The sequence below is a fragment of the Dendrobium catenatum genome, unplaced genomic scaffold, assembly GCF_001605985.2.
Source record: "Dendrobium catenatum unplaced genomic scaffold, ASM160598v2 original_scaffold_27026, whole genome shotgun sequence".
In the NCBI taxonomy this organism is placed as follows: domain Eukaryota; kingdom Viridiplantae; phylum Streptophyta; class Magnoliopsida; order Asparagales; family Orchidaceae; genus Dendrobium; species Dendrobium catenatum.
The window spans coordinates 119,759-138,272 of record NW_021345485.1 but is presented as its reverse complement, the minus strand read 5'-3'; the positions used below and the strand labels follow the sequence as shown (position 1 = coordinate 138,272).

The 18,514-nt window shown below is 38.3% G+C and overlaps 1 protein-coding gene across 1 annotated transcript in view; it reads left to right on the top strand.

Moving 5' to 3' along the window:
• Positions 1–14,808, top strand: part of LOC110098496 (flavin mononucleotide hydrolase 1, chloroplatic-like) — a 53,261-nt gene extending 38,453 nt beyond the window's left edge. Inside the window, exon 5 of the mRNA XM_020825346.2 lies at positions 14,485–14,808. Within this exon, the coding sequence (XP_020681005.1) occupies positions 14,485–14,605 (121 nt within the window). The 3' untranslated portion in view covers positions 14,606–14,808. The remainder of the gene's footprint in view (positions 1–14,484) is intronic.
• The last annotated feature ends 3,706 nt before the right edge of the window (positions 14,809–18,514 follow it).

Below are 18,514 nucleotides of genomic sequence, written 5' to 3'. Positions count from 1 at the left end.
AAAAATATGAATATAAGCATGCTTTAATAATTATGCATATAAAACTTTGTTCGTTATAAAGTACATTAGTTATAAAATTTTTATGCATGATACTTCTTTAAATGTCGATCGTTGATGGGCGGCATGGGTCTCTGACCATTCAGATCGATCAACTCATATGCTCATCCTTGGTACACCTCGATGACGAAGGGGCCCTCCCAGTTGGATACGAATTTGCCACCAATTTTTCGGTGTGGGATGATTGGTCTTCTCAGCACCAAGACCAATTCCCCTTCGTGAAATGTTCGAGGGCGCACCATCCAATCGAAGGATTTTGCTATTCTTCCTCGGTAGATTTCCAGGTTTTGTTGAGCTTGTAACCTGAGTTCATTAAGTGCATCGAGCACTTCCATTTTGAGGTTGGCATTTTGCTCTTGAGTGATGTCATTCTGGATACCCGGAGTGATGGCAGTTCAATCTCTAATGATAATACGACTTCAACACCGAACACCAACGAATAAGGAGTGGCTTTGGTTGGCGTCTTGTAGGTTGTACGGTATGCCCATGGAGCTTCTGTCATCTTCGTATGTCACTCTCTTTTGTTCTTAGTGAGGATCTTCTTCAACAATTTGACCAATGTCTTGTTGAAGGCTTCTGCCAATCCATTTTCCCTTGGATTATATATAGATAAATATCACCAATCGTTTTTGTGCCGATCGACAAATTTGTAGATCTTTATACTTTTGAAAGTTGTACCGTTGTCTGAGATTATGCGGCGTGGCACACCCAATCTATAGACAACATTGTGGGTGAAGAAGTTGATCATATGCTCGGATGTGACTTCTCTGAACGGAGCTGCTTCTGCCCACTTGGAAAAGTAGTCCGTTGCTGCTAGAATGAAACGGTGTCCTGCTGATGACGGCGGATCTATTGGCCCGATAATATCAGTACCTCAGCATTCAAATGGCCAGGATGCTACTGTTGGATGCAGAGGATTTGGTGGTTGATGTATGACATCACCGTGGATTTGACATTCATGGCACCTCTTAACGTGATAAATATAATCTCTGACCATGGTCGGCCAATAGTAACCCATTATCTTGATTTTAGCAGCCATCTTAGGACCTGACAGATGTGCTCCATAAAGCCCTTCGTGGACTTCTGATACCACTTTATCAGCTTCCTTGGTCCCTAGGCACCTTAGCTACATTTGATCAAAGGCTCGTTTGTACAACGTATCATTGACAAATGCGTATCGCAACGCCTTTTTTTGAATTTATGTGGCCATAGACTTTTCTGTCGGGAGTTTTTTTTCCTTGAAGTAGTCAATGAATAGCTGCCTCCAATCATTTTCGACTTCAATATCTAAACAATGCCACCACGATTCTGAAGCTTGACTAGCTTTACGTCTCTTGGCCACGTGATATCCTTCCGGATAATTTTTCATAATGATCTGATGGAGAGGTTGAGGGTCAACTGGGGTTTCATCATGTTGACTTGAATCTGGAATTCCCTTCGCCTTCGGGAATTGTAACAGAGCGTGCTCTAAGATCCGACAGTTGTAAACTCCGATGAATATATGCTTCTCCTCATTGGAATTTGTCATTTTCTTGGCCAATTTGGCCAAACAATCTGCTTTGGCATTCTGTCCTCGAGGAATCTGAATTATTTTAACATTCGGCACCTGCTTCAAGAGCTCAAGGGTCCGTCGGTGGTAATGAGCCAATTCAACCTTAGAAATCTTGTGAATGCCCAAGACTTGATTTATCAAAGGTTCAGTCGCCGAAGATTTGAAGATTTTGAATTTTAGCGTCAATTGCGATCTCCAGTCCAACTATTAGAGTTCCATACTCGGCTTCGTTGTTGGTTTGATGTTCAGTTAAACTGAATGAAAACCTCATTATGCCTCTTTGAGGTGGTATGAGAACAAGACCGATACCGGCTCGGGCTCTTGCAATATTTGGAGGTCGGGCATGCTTAATTGACGATGCCCCTTCGAAGTACATTTCCCAGAATGACAGCTTTTCATTCTCCTCAACTTGCATGATTTGTTCGTCGGGCAAATCATCATTTAGTGGAGAGTCTGCCGGGATAGCATGTGCTGCGAGAAAAATCTGTTAAGGTTTGTTCCTTTACTATCTTTTGTGGTACGTATGTGATATCAAACTGTAATAACAATACTGCCCACCTGGCCAGATGACCTGTCAACGCTGGTCTTTTCATCAAGAACTTCAGCGGATCGATCTTTGATATTAGTGTGATTTTGTGGGATAACATGTAATGGCGAAGTTTTTGAACTGCAAAAATCAGCGCCAGACAATATTTTTCAATAGGAGAATAACGACTTTCTGCTCCAATCAACCTCCGACTGATGTAGTAGAGCGCATTTTCTTTGCCTTCTTCATTATTCTGGGCCAATAATGCTCCGAGTGACTCTTCTAGTACAGCCGTATACAGTATAAGAGGCTTCCTCGGAATTGGTGCTGCTAGAATGGGAGGATTTAACAAGTATTTCTTAATACTATCAAATGCTTTCTAACATTTTTCGTCCCATTTAAAGCGGATGTCTTTCTTCATTAGCTTTGAAAATGACTGGCACATACCCGATAGATTCGATATGAATCTCCGAATGAAAGCCAATTGTCCTTGCAGCGAGCGAAGCTGTCGAAGGCTCCTTGGTAGTGGCATCTCCGTGATTGCCGTAATTTTGTTAGTATCATTCTTGATTCCTCGATGACAAACCACATACCCCAGAAATTTGCCGGAGGAGACCCCAAAAGCACATTTGAGAGGATTCATCTTCAGATCAAACTTTTTGATTCTCTCAAATACAATTCTGAGATCTTTTAAGTGATCTTTTCGGCCAAAGCTTTTAACAACTAGGTCATCTACATAGCACTTGACCTTCTGATGTATCAAATTATCAAATATATGAGTCATCGCCCGCTGATAGGTGGCACCAGCATTTTTCAGGCCAAAGGGCATGACTGTGTAGCAGAAATACCAATGGGCGTCCTGAACGATGTATGCTTTGCATCTTCAGGAGCCATCTTGATCTGATTGTAGCCTGATGATCTGTCCATAAACGAGAACATGTCGTAGTTTGACGTGTTATCCACTAGTAGTTCTGATACAGGGAGTGGAAAATCATCTTTCGGACACGCTTTATTGAGGTCCCTAAAGTCAATACAGACACGAATCTGTCCATTCTTCTTCTTTACAGGGACAATATTGGCAATCCAATCAGCATATTTTTTTTCTCGAATGAAGCCTGCCTCTATAAGCTTTTTTGTTTCAGCAATCACCTGTTCTTCGATCTCCATTCTCATTCTCCTTGAAGCTTGTTTGACGGGAGCTACATTTGGTTTGATTGCTAATCTGTGAACTGCCACGTCAGGGGATAAGCCAGGCATCTCAGCATATGTCCGGGCAAAGCAGCCCCTGAATTTACAGAGTTCTTTTATTTCTTCCACTTAATCTTCTGGTAGTAGAGAACTAATAAAGGTCGGGCGAGGGTCATCCTCAGTCCCTAAATTGATTTCCTTTAGCTCATCCATAGTTGTTACCTGTCCATCATCTTCAAGTTCTTCTGGCGCAGGCTCGGCCTCTACGGGTTGATCATCATAATTATCAGCTTCGTATGTCTCTTCAGTACCACCATCATAGGATTCAATTTTCATGCATGTGATTGCCGGGCATGTCTCTTTCCAGAGAAATTTTCGCTTGATGAATCTGATACCTTTATATGCATCTGTATCCTTATGTCGTAATGGACGCAGATTCCTTCCATACCAGAGGCCTAGGCTTGTACGAAGTTGTCGCTTGGTGGTATGAATATTAATTTGCTTCCGTAGCATTCTTTGAATATTTTTGGTGTTGAACCTAGTTAGTCTCGTAGGTAGCAACTCTTCGGAATCGAGGAGCATATGACACCAGTCATGGTTCTCCTCTTCATGAACTCCCGTTGAATATAATACATTCTTTGGCACTATCTTATTTTTAAGGAGATGCAGATAGATGGTGGCGAGTTCTTCAACTTTATGCACCTCGCGCGGAATGATTTCCTTGAAGTGTTGTAAGTAAATACGCGTGACTACGAGTACACAATTTGAAATTGATAGGCTGTCTATTCTTCTGGAGAACACATTCTGCACCGTGTTCATATAAATAGAGTCGTAGTCATAATCATCATTTGAAAATTCAACCTGTCTACTCCATTCATCCGTGGGCTGGCATACTCTTCGAGATTTGGCAGTAGTAACACTGTCTTCTTCCTTATCACTCCCAAGATGAGGTACATGTTTTTTTTCTTTGGGAATGGTCGGTGCCTTGGGAAGAGTCGACATTGCCTTCTTTCTCCCCACTTGCTCTTTCTCACCTTCCCGTTCAGGTCACTTTACAACTTTTGAGTTTGATGATCTAGCCTCAAGAGAACTCGAAGACTTTTGTTTATTTTGCATGAAGTACCGTGCATCTTCATAAACTGTTGCTTTATGAACTGTAAATGGCTGAATGTCACCAGAGATCATGAATTCTTCTCCATCTTTGAGATATTTCATGCACTGGTGTAATGTTGACAGGATAATACCATATTCATGCAACTAGGGACGACCTAGTAGCGCCTTGAATGAAGTATCCATATCAATCACAAGGAATTTAGCTTATGTATGGAGCTCTCCAAATACAAGAGGGAGCATAAATGATCCAAGGATTTTCTTCCCTTTTTCATTGAAGCCATGCACTATCAGTTTATCTGGCCTGAGGTGTTCCACATCAAGGCAGAGAGATCTCAGTGCTTTCAAGCTTATCAGATTTACGGAGGATCCGGGATCGATCAAGATTCGACTGATGATCTGCTTATCTCTCTCTACATTAACATACAGAGGACGATTATGGTCTGCAGTCCCAAGCATCATATCTTCTTCAGAGAAAGTGATGAACGGCTCATTACGAGCTTGTAGAACTTCAGTCAAATTACGTTCAGCAAAATATGCATCGTATCTTTCGGGATCTTTGATAGCCTGAATTAGAGTCTCCCGAAGGTCTTTTAGACATTACCAACGCATCGTATATGCTGAGTTGTGCTGGGATTTTTCTCAGATGGGATAAAATATTATAATCTATCACATTGGCTGAAGCCTTCTTTTTCTTAGGATCTTTAGGGATAATATCATCATTAATAATTATCTTTTTCTCATTGTCTTTATTAGAGACCCCTTTCTTCAGTGGAGGCGGCAGTATCTTGCCGCTTCTTAACTGCACTTGAGCAATCTCTTCCGATTCAGAGTCATTTAATGGAGCATTTTCTTCAGAATCAGTCATTGTTGCATTTAGAGACTCGTCTGTTGATTCAGAATCACCACCTAGGTTTACATGTCCCATCTATGACGCTATGTTAGGATCTGATTCATCTTCCTCTGAAAAATACAAGTTCTCCTCCGAACTGTAATCCATTGGCAACACCATCATATAGCATTCAAATGGTACTTCTTCAGTGTATTTTTCTTTTGTCAAGGTACTCGGCGCCACCGAGATGACCTGACATACTTCTATTTGAAGAGAATTCTCGTCATCTTCTTCAATTTCATCTATTTTAAGCTCTGTCATGAAGTCAGCGAGCTTGATAGGTTGCCTCACAGTCTGATAATATTCATCCAAACTGTCGATAACTCTCTGAGTTGCAGTCTTTTTCTCCTTGGGCTTCTTCAGCTTGGTCTTCTTGGATGGCTTTACCTTTTCAAGTTTCGAAGTGCCAGCTTGATTGGAAATTTATTTAGAAGTAGAAGCTCGTGTCATAGGCAGAGCTTTCAAATTTAATACTGGCTCCGTAGGAGATCTCCACTTCACCCATGGAACTCCTTCGAGCTGCTTCAACATTTTTACAGTTTTCTTGGATACCGTAGTCTTTCATTGCTCTTCTTGAATTAGCTTCTTTTCTTTTCTTTTTTCTTCGACCAGGGGTACGGAAGAGGACGTAACTACCCGAATTGATTCTTTTCTAGGTTGAGACAGCACATTGTCGGATAATGTGAGTTTTCCTTTTTGATGCTTTCTTTCAAGCCAATCATTGAAGATATAACAATCTTCAATAGGATGGCTGAGTATCCAATGGTATAGGCAATAATAGGCAATAGTTTGTGCTTTTCTTCATACTGCATTGGTTGCTTTCCCTTGTCTACGTTGTAAATCAACTGCCTTTCTCTATCAGCTCTTGAGAAAAACGTAGAGTCGGCCTCACCCATTCTAGCACTTGAGGCCTTAGCCTTCTTGGGCTTATCAGAGTGATTTTTTGATCTGGACAAGTTCAGTTTCTCAAACTTGACCACTCTATCGAGCAAGTCTTAAAACGTGTTGATTGTAGCCATGCACAGAAAGGGTTGCATCTTGTCATCAATGTTGCCCATTAACAACTATATGACATGCTCTTCTTCAAGCTGTTGCTCACATTTCATGCTTATATTATGCTAGCGAATGATGTATTTAATCACTGATTCTTATTTTTTTCTCTTATCCAGAGCGAGGTCAGCGATCGTGATCTTCTCAGTTGCACTAGCGAATCTCTTCATGAACATCGTCTCCAATTCTGCGAAAGTCCTCACAGAATCGTTTGGCAGTTCATCGTACCATTCGAAAGCAGTTGTTATTAAAATACTAACGAATTGTGGGAAGAGTAAGGTGTCGTACTCCCGAGACTTGAGGCATTTAAAAGTTTGGAGGATCAGCAGGAGGATTAGGCATGGCGCCAATAGCGCAGTTCTCTGCATCATAACCCCCATCTGAGCCATCATTTCAATCATATTCTCATTCAACTGAGAGATTTCTTTATCCTTGGCTCTCATCTATCGCCTCATTTGTCGTTGCATGTCGGCGAGTGTGGCATTTTCATCATTAAGGGGATTCTCCTCTACTTCCTCTTCTTCTTGGGAATGGCCACCTCTGCCAGTGGTGGACCCTTCTCTACGACGATGACGGTATACTTGCCTGGGTGGCGGTTGCCAGCGCTCTTCATCTTCATCGTCATCATAATTGGCACCATCATCGATGTCTATATGTGTCACAATTTAGACAACTTCCATATCCAGAGTGTCATTTGTTTCTTGGTTTCTTCTTCTAGATTTTTCTCTAGAAATTCATCAATATTTTCTTCCATAATTTCTTCTATGTTGTCTTCTATATTTTCTTCCCTTTCTAGGTATTATTCTCCTTCTACATTTTCTTCTTCTTCTATATTTTCTTCTAGTACCCGGATCTCCGAGCGACGACGCCATTGGATCTTTGGTTCTTGATTCAATAAGGAGACTTCTTCAATCAGCGGGCTGCAATCAAAGTTGGTTTCTTCTTTTAAAGGGGCTGATGATCGACGGGATCCCCTGGAGGATTCTCCAAGGTGTCGACCTTCAGGATGAGTGTCATTGTGAATCCTCTTTTGGACCCATTTCTGATGTTCTTTGTAGATAGGGGCGGATCTCTGGGAAGCTACACCAGATGTCACGCCTAGATCAGTTCTTCTTTCTTTTCTTTCTTCTCTACGAGGCCTTGGCCTCCAGATTTGCTTTCCTTTTCACCAGAACCTTTCAGCGGCGGATCCCTGAACATATGGTTCAGGTGTCACAGCCCGATGTTCACCGCGCGGGGTATACCTTCTTTCTTTTTTCTATCGCAATAGATAGGGCTCCTTTGGCGGAGTTCTTCTGACCTCGATTACCAAAGGCCGTTGGAACTTCTTCTTCTTCAGACCTTTCTCCTTCACGGTCTTTAGGACTCGGTATACCCGAGCTGACAGTCTCAGGTACATTCCTCTTTGAAGGGGTTGGAGCTTCAGGCCGTTGATCTCATAAAGATTTCTTTAGATCCCCAGTGGAGCTATTTTTCTTAACCCATTTCAGGTCAGCAAACTTGTTCTGGGTAGGAACATTGACTTCAGGCTCTTGGGCCGGCAGATTGGAGGGATGGACCAGGAGTTTTTGTTGCTGAGTTCGGAGTTCAGCATTCATCTTCTTTCTCTACCTACTTGTAGGCCTTCCTCCAGATGAGGAGGCTTTAGCATCGTACTTTCCAGGTGGAAATAACCCAGCTGACAGAGTAGTGGTGTTGGCAGTCACCCCTGAGACTCTTCCACCATTCACAATTCTTCTGGTGATTGGGATTTCAGGCTGCGACAGCCTCTCCAATATAGAAATCCTCCTATGAGAATTTTCGACAGCAGGTAATTGTGCTGGCAGATGCACACGACTGGTGGGAGCTTGATCAACAGTGAGTTTCTTGGCAGACCTCTCAGCATTCCTGCTATTCACAGGAACGACGACAGTCTTTGCAACGACTGCAGGAAAATCAATGCTACCAAACTGGATGGTAGCTCCAGTATTTCCAGTTTCAATAACAGAATTAGCCAGCTGAATCCTGGCTCCTCGTCCCAGCTGGATAGTCATCGGGGTGTTTTGTAGATCCATCTGCATAAATGAAAGGCAAGGGTTAGTAATCAGAATCTGATACATTATCCCACACTTTCAAAATGCAGAGACTTGCACAAAACACAAAAATAAGAGAATATAATATTAGCGAGCAATTCAAATAATATAAATCTAAAATACTACTAAATACGTTATCTCATTGGAAATTTTTTTAAATGATCATTCTTTAGAAAATTCAAATATCTAATTCCTTGAATGATCATTTTGAAAGACTTAAAATTTTGAGTATGAGTTGAAATAACTGCTGATATAACATTGAGACTACCAGCCAAAGATGGAAAGAGAAACCAATCCCCAGCGGAGTCGCCAGAAATCTGTGGGCTCCAAAAATTCGACCCCGGCCTCCCCGCTTTTCTTTTTAATTCGGCGAGGGAGTTTTAACTGAATAAGTTCCGAGGTAAATTTTGGAAGGCAGATGGGTTTGTACATAAGATACTACCCAGAGATTTCGTCCTTATTTTGCGAGGACTTTATGATCTGAGTTCTGGTTTCCTACAGGCGCAAGCCCCTATAGTTAATCACCCCTCTCAATTACGAGAGTGAACTTTCGATTAAAGCTAGTTGTCGATCAGATATGTTGTATCCATAGATACGTAGTATCAGGCATATAGTAGCAGCATGGGCATGGAATTGTGATTTTGGAAGGTTTGATATTTAAAATAGAAGTTTCACCATCTTTCACTTAAAGCGGATGGTGGGGGAATGGATGATAGACCCGATCAAGATCCCATGGTTCGGTTGTCCCTGGCCATCGTGTGCCCTGGTCTACTTAGTCAGAGGAGGTAGTCGACCCAACCTGACAGAAGGATCCTTGTTGGCAGCCATGGGTTGCTTCGTCCAAGGGTACCTTGTAGACTTGGGGTGAATGTTTGTCTAAGGGGACAAATTTGAATCCACCTTAGCTAACAAAGGGATTTGTGCCCTATCAATCATATCATATTGATTCATATCTCAAGAATTTGATGTCACTAAGGAGCATATTGACTCTGTCCATAACTGGTATTTTGTGGTGTCATTTGGCGGCAAAACCATTCAGTTCACAGGGCCCCATGTTATAACCGTTTTTCCTGCAGTGCCATTTGGCGGCAAAACTTTCGGTTAGAGGACATGTTCCACATCCTTACTGGCTGGAGATTGTTTGAAAATAGATCCTAGTGATATTTTCGACTAGGCATTTTGTTCTTTTGTGAGCTGAAGTAAATTTTGATTTGTGCACCCTGGCAAACTGTTGCGGGGGGTGGATGGATTTTGCTTTAAGTGATTGATAGTTTATTTCAATTTAAATATTTTTGGATTTTGAGATTTTCTAAAATTTTGAATTTTCGGTTGGAGTGGCATTTTGAAATATTTGTGAACCTCTCCGGTTGAGATAAACATTCAACACGGCCATCATCCGGGTGTTCTAGGTCATTTCTCTTTTATTGATTAAATCTTGTCGACTCTATCGAATTATCGATAGAGGATCGGATTCGTATGTTTTATGCCCTTATTAGTGAATTCGTATTGCTATAAACCTTTGAAGGCCTGAAATGAATGTATTAAAACAAATATATCAGTCACCATCACCGTATACTTGTTTGATTGTTCGAACCCTGTCGACTTTTATTGACCCGTATAGAAGAATCGATTCGAACTTGAATTCACTTATTGACCCGCGCAGCATCCCTAGACGTCACGTGTGTACCAATAACACGCTCGTCGGGGCCCTTGCGGGTTCTTGATTGCTTTTATCCCTTTTGGTGTACCTATGTGTATACAAGCTACGGTGCACGTGTGGGGGTACTTTGAAAGAATTTGTAGATGTCTTCTGTCCGCTTGTATAGAAGTTACGGATCCGGTGGCGTAGTGTAGCAGTTCATGAATAAATTTGCTCGCTGTTTTATACAGGTAGACTGTCGTGCACTACTTGTATGATTTATACAGGTAGATTGTTGTGCACTAACTAATCTCCTGCCTTTAGTTGTAGAAGCTCATAGGAACTTGTATTCTTTATGCATTCTGTTATGATTTTGATCTTTACAATACATCCACTACTGCTGGAGGTAGATGTATTCATCCTTAAACTGAAGTACTACAAGATACTGCATTTACTGTAGTCTTTATGTATTTGGGAGTATTTGTATTTGTTGTGTATCATTCTCCTTTACTTGCCACAGGCTGGCATATTTGTTGACTTCTGAATGGTGGTTGATTGTAGAGGTGATATGTCGTTCATAACCTGTTGATCATCACCCGCCTATGCATACTATTATGCATAAAATGTACTTTTTACTATTGATAGTAAGTCCTTGTATTTACCATGATCTTCCGTATTTTGCCTGCAAAGGCCCTCCTATGCTAACAATACATTCACCATCATTATTGATAGATATGATCATTATAAGAACAGAGATCATAGTGGTGCACTATGTGTCACTTATTGCTTCTTATAAGTGAGCTATTGTGCATTAGCAACTGTTTGTTGATGCGTACGCTCATTATAATTCTTTTATACTTGCTCACAAATAGCTTACTGAGTGTATAATAGGTCTGATGCAACGACTCGTCGTATGCATCATAAGTAGTTTGATGTGTTCGCTATTATCCATGTGGAGAAGCTGTTAGATCCCTATGCCTTATTCATGAATGTACCCCTCATGAACGATTCATTATCTATACCACATATCTTTTGTTGTTATCAGTCATGTGTTGATATTGGTCGTATGTTCCACTATATGTTTACAAGAAAATACATATCATATGTCTGACAGTATTTCCCCCATGAATCCCTTACTTATGAATCATACTTGCAGTAGTCGGATATATTAATCCATGTATGTTTAATTGGATGCTCAAGATTTGTTTATTTAACCTTTCATTTTGATTGCTCATCCAATGAACCAAGGTTTTGTTCCATATGCTTCAAATCTTTTAGCATTCATTTAAGTTATTTGGAGTCGCCCTCTATCATTTGCATGATTGAAGATAATTAGATTTAAGGCCCAATTCACTCTGACTGCTAATTTTATTGCATACTCAAGTTGTTCAAATAAGCTCAAAGCCCTTTGCACTTGGTTTAAATCCGAATTCAAGATCTTGTGATTATTCAAGTAAAACTTGAATTTGCAAGTCTTCGTCGTCTAGTTCCGATCAAGCTTCAAGTTGTTTGAATTTAGTCCAAGCTTATCACTCACTGAGGTTCAAATTAAGATCATTTTCAAGTTTTTTATGCTCTACGTCACATTAAGGTCACTTCGGATTTGAGTCAAATGTTTGCAAGTTCAAGTCCCAAATAACCTTGTTGAGTTCAAGTCCAAGCTCAAGTTCTATATCCACAAATTTTAGTTCAATGTCAATGTTCACCTTGGTCACTTTAGTTCGAGTTCAGTTCAGTTTGAGTCTGACTTAAGTCTTGCACAAGTCTTTCATCATCTGTTCAAGTTTGGTTTTGAGTTTGAATTAAGCCTTTTATTCAAATTTGCACTTAGTTCATTCATGTCTTTTGAGTTCAAATGAGTCCAGGTACAAGTCCCATTTTTGTTCAATCAAGTTCAGGTACGGACTCGTGTTCACCTGAAATTTCGGCAGCCTCCTGGCGTCTCCCCCGTTTAGGGGAAAACTATGAGAAAACTGGGCCTTTCCCACCACGCGCAATAAAGGCGTGTATGGTAGGTGTCCTCGAACGAGGACACCGCGGCCGTGAACTTTCTTCCCACCACACGCAATAAAGGCGTGTATGGGGTCTTTGCGTTACCTGTTTAAAAGACACAATTTGCTTTCCCCCCGCTCGGGGGCACTTATAAGTGAGCCCGCCTTGCCATAGGTGCCGCACCGTGGTCCCATCCCACCACGCCAATAAAGGCGTGTATAGGCGGTTTTCTTGTGCGCCATGAACGCCGAAGTAGAGTTTAGGTGATTGCCCGCCTCATCGTAGGCGTCGGATCGGAGTCCCATCCCACCACGCACAATAAAGGCGTGTATAGGCGATTTTTCAGGTCGGCCGCATACAACGGAAGCGACAATCTAAGTTTAGGAAATCCGTACCTTCGCGGGGTTGTAGATGTTGACACGTGGATCGAGGCAAGAGGAGAGAGAGGCACTTATAATTAATTATAATTATTCTTAATTAATTAAATTTACTTATAATTAATTATAATTAATTAAAAATAATTAATGATATTTAATAAAATTAATTAGAAATGATTAATTATAATTAAATTTAATTAATTATAATTAATTCATATTAATTAACTTTAATAAATGATAATTAATTAATCATAATTAATAATAATTAAAAATTATTAAATAAATTTAATTCTAATTAAAATTATTCATAATTAATTAAAAACTAATTATAACAAGTTAATTAAAATTAAATATAATTAATTGTGATAAACATAATTAATTAAAATAATTATAATTAAAAATATTTTTAATTAAAAGTAATTAAACATCCCTCCCCCTTTTTGTTGTTTTTAGAATTACGGGATTTGGCCGGAGTAGCGCCTGAAAGGGAGAAGGTTACCTTCCCAACTAGCGAGCTCCCGTGTTGATTCCAATCAAAATGTCGTGACTTCCACCCCAACAGGAAGGGGAGGTCGTTGAAGGAGTGAAACCGAGCAGCCGTGAGGGGACCGGAGGGGGAGCGGGACGACGGGGCTTGGAGGCGGAGATGTCGGCTTCAACAGCAAGAAGAGAGGTAAGTAGAGCTCTTCTTCTCTCTCTCTCTATCTCTCTCTGTCTTCCTCACTGGATCGTAGAAGCAAGAGGTCGGACGTCGGTTAGGGCAGAGGTCGTGGTTGCTGGGGTTTCGACAGAGGGGCGACGGGGTTCGTGAGGTAGCAGCGACGGGAGCTCGATCGTGTGGGAGAGGAACGAGCAGGCATAAGCCTTCGTTTGGTCGGCTTTTAAAGGCGAGCGGGATCATTGTGCGAGGCAGTTCGCAGGATTTAGGCAGGGTTTCCATAGATTTTTCGGAGAAACGACGCAGATGGCGCCGAACGGCAGGATTTGCGGAGGATTTCGTGGATCTGACGGGTATGTGCTTTAGGATTTCCACGTTGCTTTCTTCTCCCTTTTGTTCCTTTCGTTATTGTTCAGAGGTCAACAGTGGGGGACTCTCCTCATGGTTCAAAGGTCGCAAACCTTTTCCCCTAGCAATTTAAAGCAACTAAAAGAAATAAAAGAAGCAAAATGAGTAATTAGTTAGAAGAGGCAGGATAATAAAAAAATTTGCAACCGGCCCCGATATGCTCACACAAAACTTATGGTAAATGACAATATTTGCATAGTGGTTGCCCATTATGAGAACCAGAACCTTAATTATCATTCCTAGCCCTCAAATTCAGTATCTGGCTATTTTTTTATGATTTATGTCCATGAAAATTGTAGTTTTGAAAGGAGTGCTGTATTTCCATTGAAATTTTCATCTTTAGAAAGAAAAATGATTGGAAGGTAAAGTAAAACACAAAAGCCTGGGTGTTCAAAGCCATTTGTTGATAAGCAAGAACGTAGCTGTCATAGGCCATAACCCTTCCAAAAGAAGAGTCAATTTGTGCAGTCATGAGATCAACATTAAATAATTCTCATGGTCAGAGGATACAAGGGCGTAGTTCGTTAGGCCTCCTGCTTATACAACTTTATCCTTGCATCACAAAGAAATTCTTTTTGTGAATTGATCCGTGAATCAAACTCAAGGCCTCCATATCAAAATAAAGACAACCTAATCATTGCCTTAGCCCCTCCTTTCTTCGCGCCATAAGAAGATAAAAAAAGATCAAATATAAAAAAGCAGCAGCATTTCCTTGTTTCTCTACAATAAAAAGCTACCTAATATGTGTGTAGGTTCTGTCTAACTTCGGCTTCATTTGGGACGGGCTTTCTTAGTGCTTCTTAAAGAAACTTTTTAGTGCATAAATTTTAATTTTTATACTAAAAACTGGTTTAATAAGCAATAAAAAAACCGTCCTAAACGAAACCTTCATTACATGATAGAACTTTTATGAACTGCTCTCTTGAATTTTCTATGACTGATTTGAAGCTCTTCGTGTTTCAGAGTGACAAATGTGGAGGCAGCTGTGAATGCTGGCATGGTTGGCATACATTTTAAAAACGCTGATTCTCTAAAGCAGGATTTGTCTTCTCTAGGAGTTGTGCTTGAAGTTTTAAACAATTGATGGGTGATTATTTAGCGCTTTTTCTTCATTATGGTAGAAGTATTTGTCATTGTAATTCTTGCATTGTTCTAAATACATTTCAGGTTGTCTTCAGCAATAAATGTGAAAGATTCCCGTAAATTGTACCAACTTGTTTGTGTTTCGTTGGTTTTCGTAGAGTAATTCTAAACTTTCCAAATAAATTCACCTTAAATTTTTTTTCTTATCTATCATGTCCACATATTATGTGGCTCAGTCGAAAAGAGTGATATATCAAGAAAAACTCATTTTAAATGCTAATATGTATATCAATTGTCAAGCAGCTGGGTGCAAGTAGGCTCAAATGGCAAGCAGCTTTTATGATGACAAGATTATCAAATTATGACTGAAAATATTTTCTGTTGTAATAGGAAATAAGATAATTAAATTAGAAAACGGCACACAACACATTTTGGTTGGGAGCTTAGGCTATCAACTAAGAAGTTTTGAATTTAAGTCTTGTACATGCGATGTGTGTATAAGTCATCAGTCTTAATTCACTTAAATATAGATAAAAAAAAAAGAGGAAAATGGCCGTTTTACTATGAACTGAATGCAAAAGCAGCCAATCAGTCAATACTAGCATGCATGGTAGCTTGTGCATAACGCTTCATTCTGCGTTGGCCTAATCTTGATAATAAGGACTTCTCCGGTGAAATTGTACTTTTATAGAGAAAAGCTTTATTTATTTCATCTAAAAAAAAAATTGCTTATTTCCTGAAATTTAGGTAATTCTTTGAGTTGTGCAGCTCGTTTTCAAATTTACTATTTTTTAGTAAATTATCATTATGATTTTTGCAACTATCCAATAATATTAATCAAGGTTGTGAACATTGGACCGAAAATTGAATCAGAAATAGGAGAGGTTGAAGATTCAATAATTTGATCGGTGTTGAATTAGATGATGTAATAAATATTAAAATTATTTAAATGAAATAATGATGATATAATAATTATGTAATAATATATATTTTTGGGTTTGTTTTGGAGAAGTAACTATTATAAAAATATCATGCTTTTTAAAACTTTAAGTATTTTAAATTAAATTAAATTTTTTTAATTATGAAATTTAAGTAATATTTAATCCTTAATGTAATAAATTAATTTTATTTAATTATTAAAATAGTTAGGCAAACTAAACCAGCCTGTTCAAAGGAACTAAGATTGGTTCACAAGTTTGATGCAAAAAGCACTTTTTAGGATGGACCATATCGACTTAATGACTGATTCATGGTTGAATAGATTGGACCGGTTGGTTCGGTCTGGTTTTTAAAAACTTGATATTAATGACTAGTGCAATTATTATTTATTTTAAATAAAAAATTTGTGTTAAAGGTCCTAAAATATTAAAACTTGAAGAGGACTTTAGTGTGTGAGAGAGAAGTTTTAAAAGAGAAAAAGTGGCTTTCAAGAAGGGGAGAGAGTCTTAAGAGTGAGAGAGAGAGAGAGAGAGAGAGAGAGAGAGAGAGAGAGGTATTAAGATAAAAAAAGAGAAGCATTTAAGGAGGTAAGACAAGCTTCTAATAAAGTGGCGTTTTAGGGAGAGCATTTATGAAAAAAGTTATAAGAGAGAGTGAGAGAGGTTTTTAAGAAAGAGAGAGAAGCCTTTAAGAGAGAAAGAAAGGGTGAAAAGAGAGTGGCTTTTATGAGAGTGAGATTGGGAGATAACCTAGCTTCTAAGAAAGAGTAAGACATAAGAGAAGCTTCTAAAAAAGAGATAGGCTTTAGAAGAGAGAGATGCATCTATTTTTATATGAAAAATGATGTATTCCTCTTTCAATTGTAGGTTTCTTTATTATTATCATCGACGTACCTTCCTTTATGATTCCTTCTTAGTAGGGAAATTGCATATTTGTTCTTTTGTTGGTGACATCAACATACATTTTTCAAACATATTCGAACAATGTTTCAATGAGGTTTAATACTTGGGAAATTCAAATTTGAATGAAAATTATATTAATTGTTGACCAATTATTTTCTAAAGGTTAATCCAAATTTTAACATTCTTATTATGTATGGAGGAGAATAAAAAGAATATAGACAAGTTGATTGGGGCATTCACAATTAGATGAAGTAAATGGTTTATGTTACAATTAAAAAAATTTCTTCAAGATCTCATATATCATATGTATAAACTGACAAAGAATGATAAAAATCAATCTTGTCTAAAATTGGAGGTCAGGTATCATAAAGGTAGAGTACAATTAACAATTTAAATTTCTTGAATTATGTTACTTATAAATTATTATCTTTCCTTCTTGAATTATGTTGCCTATTTCAACTTTTTTTTTTTTTTTTTGCAAATGAGGATAATTTAAGATCAACCAGTTCATCATTTTCATCAATATAGGTGATCATGTAAGCATATCACATATAAAAATAGGTGATTATGTGTACATGAAAATTATAGAAGTAGGTGATGCTTTGGGCATATAGGCTTCATATTATAATGGTTCCATGGATGCTCCTTAAAGTATCCATTGGAGATTACAAACTAGTTTATGAGAAACCTATAACCAATAAATAAGTAAGGCCATTTGATTCTTCATGTATCTTGGGACTAAAAGCAATAATTCAAGTTATAAAGAGCTCATAAATAACTCCCATCCTATAAGGGTCAGCACTTGAAAGTACCACCAATTTAATAACTATTGATATAGTGAAATTATGCTCATATTTGTCCTATGTGCAATTACAAGTTGGGCAACTCTTTGAGAGCAAACCAAAGTTGAAGTGGATGCTACACATCCATGTAATGAAAAAACAAAAAAAAAAAACACTTTTATTTCAAGTTTAAAAAATCAAGTAAATAAGTATAGTACATGCTTTGTGCTTTGGAGAAATGCTCATAGAGCTTATGAGTTATGAAATTGAGAACCTCAAGCATATTTGAGATCACAAGCCTTGAGTCAAAACACACTTGCGCATTGCATGCTAGATAAAAAACACACTTACAAATTCAAACATGGCTCATTGGACCTTTTATTAAGGATAAGCACATTGCTTTTGATCAGGGGCGGAACCAGGTTCAATTTTGAGGGGGGGCAAATACAACATAAAAATAATTAAATATTAAAAAAAAATAATTACATATATTACGAAAAGTTAAAAAAAAAAAATTAAGCAAGAAAAAAGAAGAAAAAAAAGTGTAATTGAATTGTCATGAAAAGCATGAAAGAGAATATTATAACTAAATATAAAGATATATATATATATATATATATATATTAGGGCAAGTTAGAACAAAAGAGTTTTTTAGGGGGGGCAAAAAAAAATTTTAGGAGAGGCAAAAAATTTTTTTGCTCTCTTATAAATTTTTTTTTTTTTTTACTCCTACAAAAAAAATTTTTTTTTTGAGTGGTTCCGCCACTGCTTTTGATCCTAATATGAAGCCAAAGATAAATATGTCAGATATAGAGAGGGGCTAAGGTATTGATTTATCCTACAAGAAGACTTGATAGTATAGTGAGTAGATTATTACTTAAGATAAAAAGGCTTCCTAACGCATCATTTTAGTAGTTGCCATCTTATTTACCTACACTACACTAAAAAAATTAGGAAAAATTTTTAATCTTCAGTGTTTGTATACAAGGATTTTAAAAATTAAGTTTATATGGAATATTTTTACTACACATTATGGATGTACTTAGTGGCACAAGATAGTAATAAAAAGAAATAATGAGTTATGGATTATTTTATGACTAGGATGAATGAATCAATTAATAATAGAAAACTTGGTAGTAATCTTTTATATACAAAGGAATATCACAAATGCTCTATCAACCATTTTTTGAGAGGTGGACTATTGGGTTGATGCTCGTGATGTTGCAATGAATATCATGATGAAGTTCAAAATTGATAGTGATCGTGAGAATAATTACTTAGCTTCTA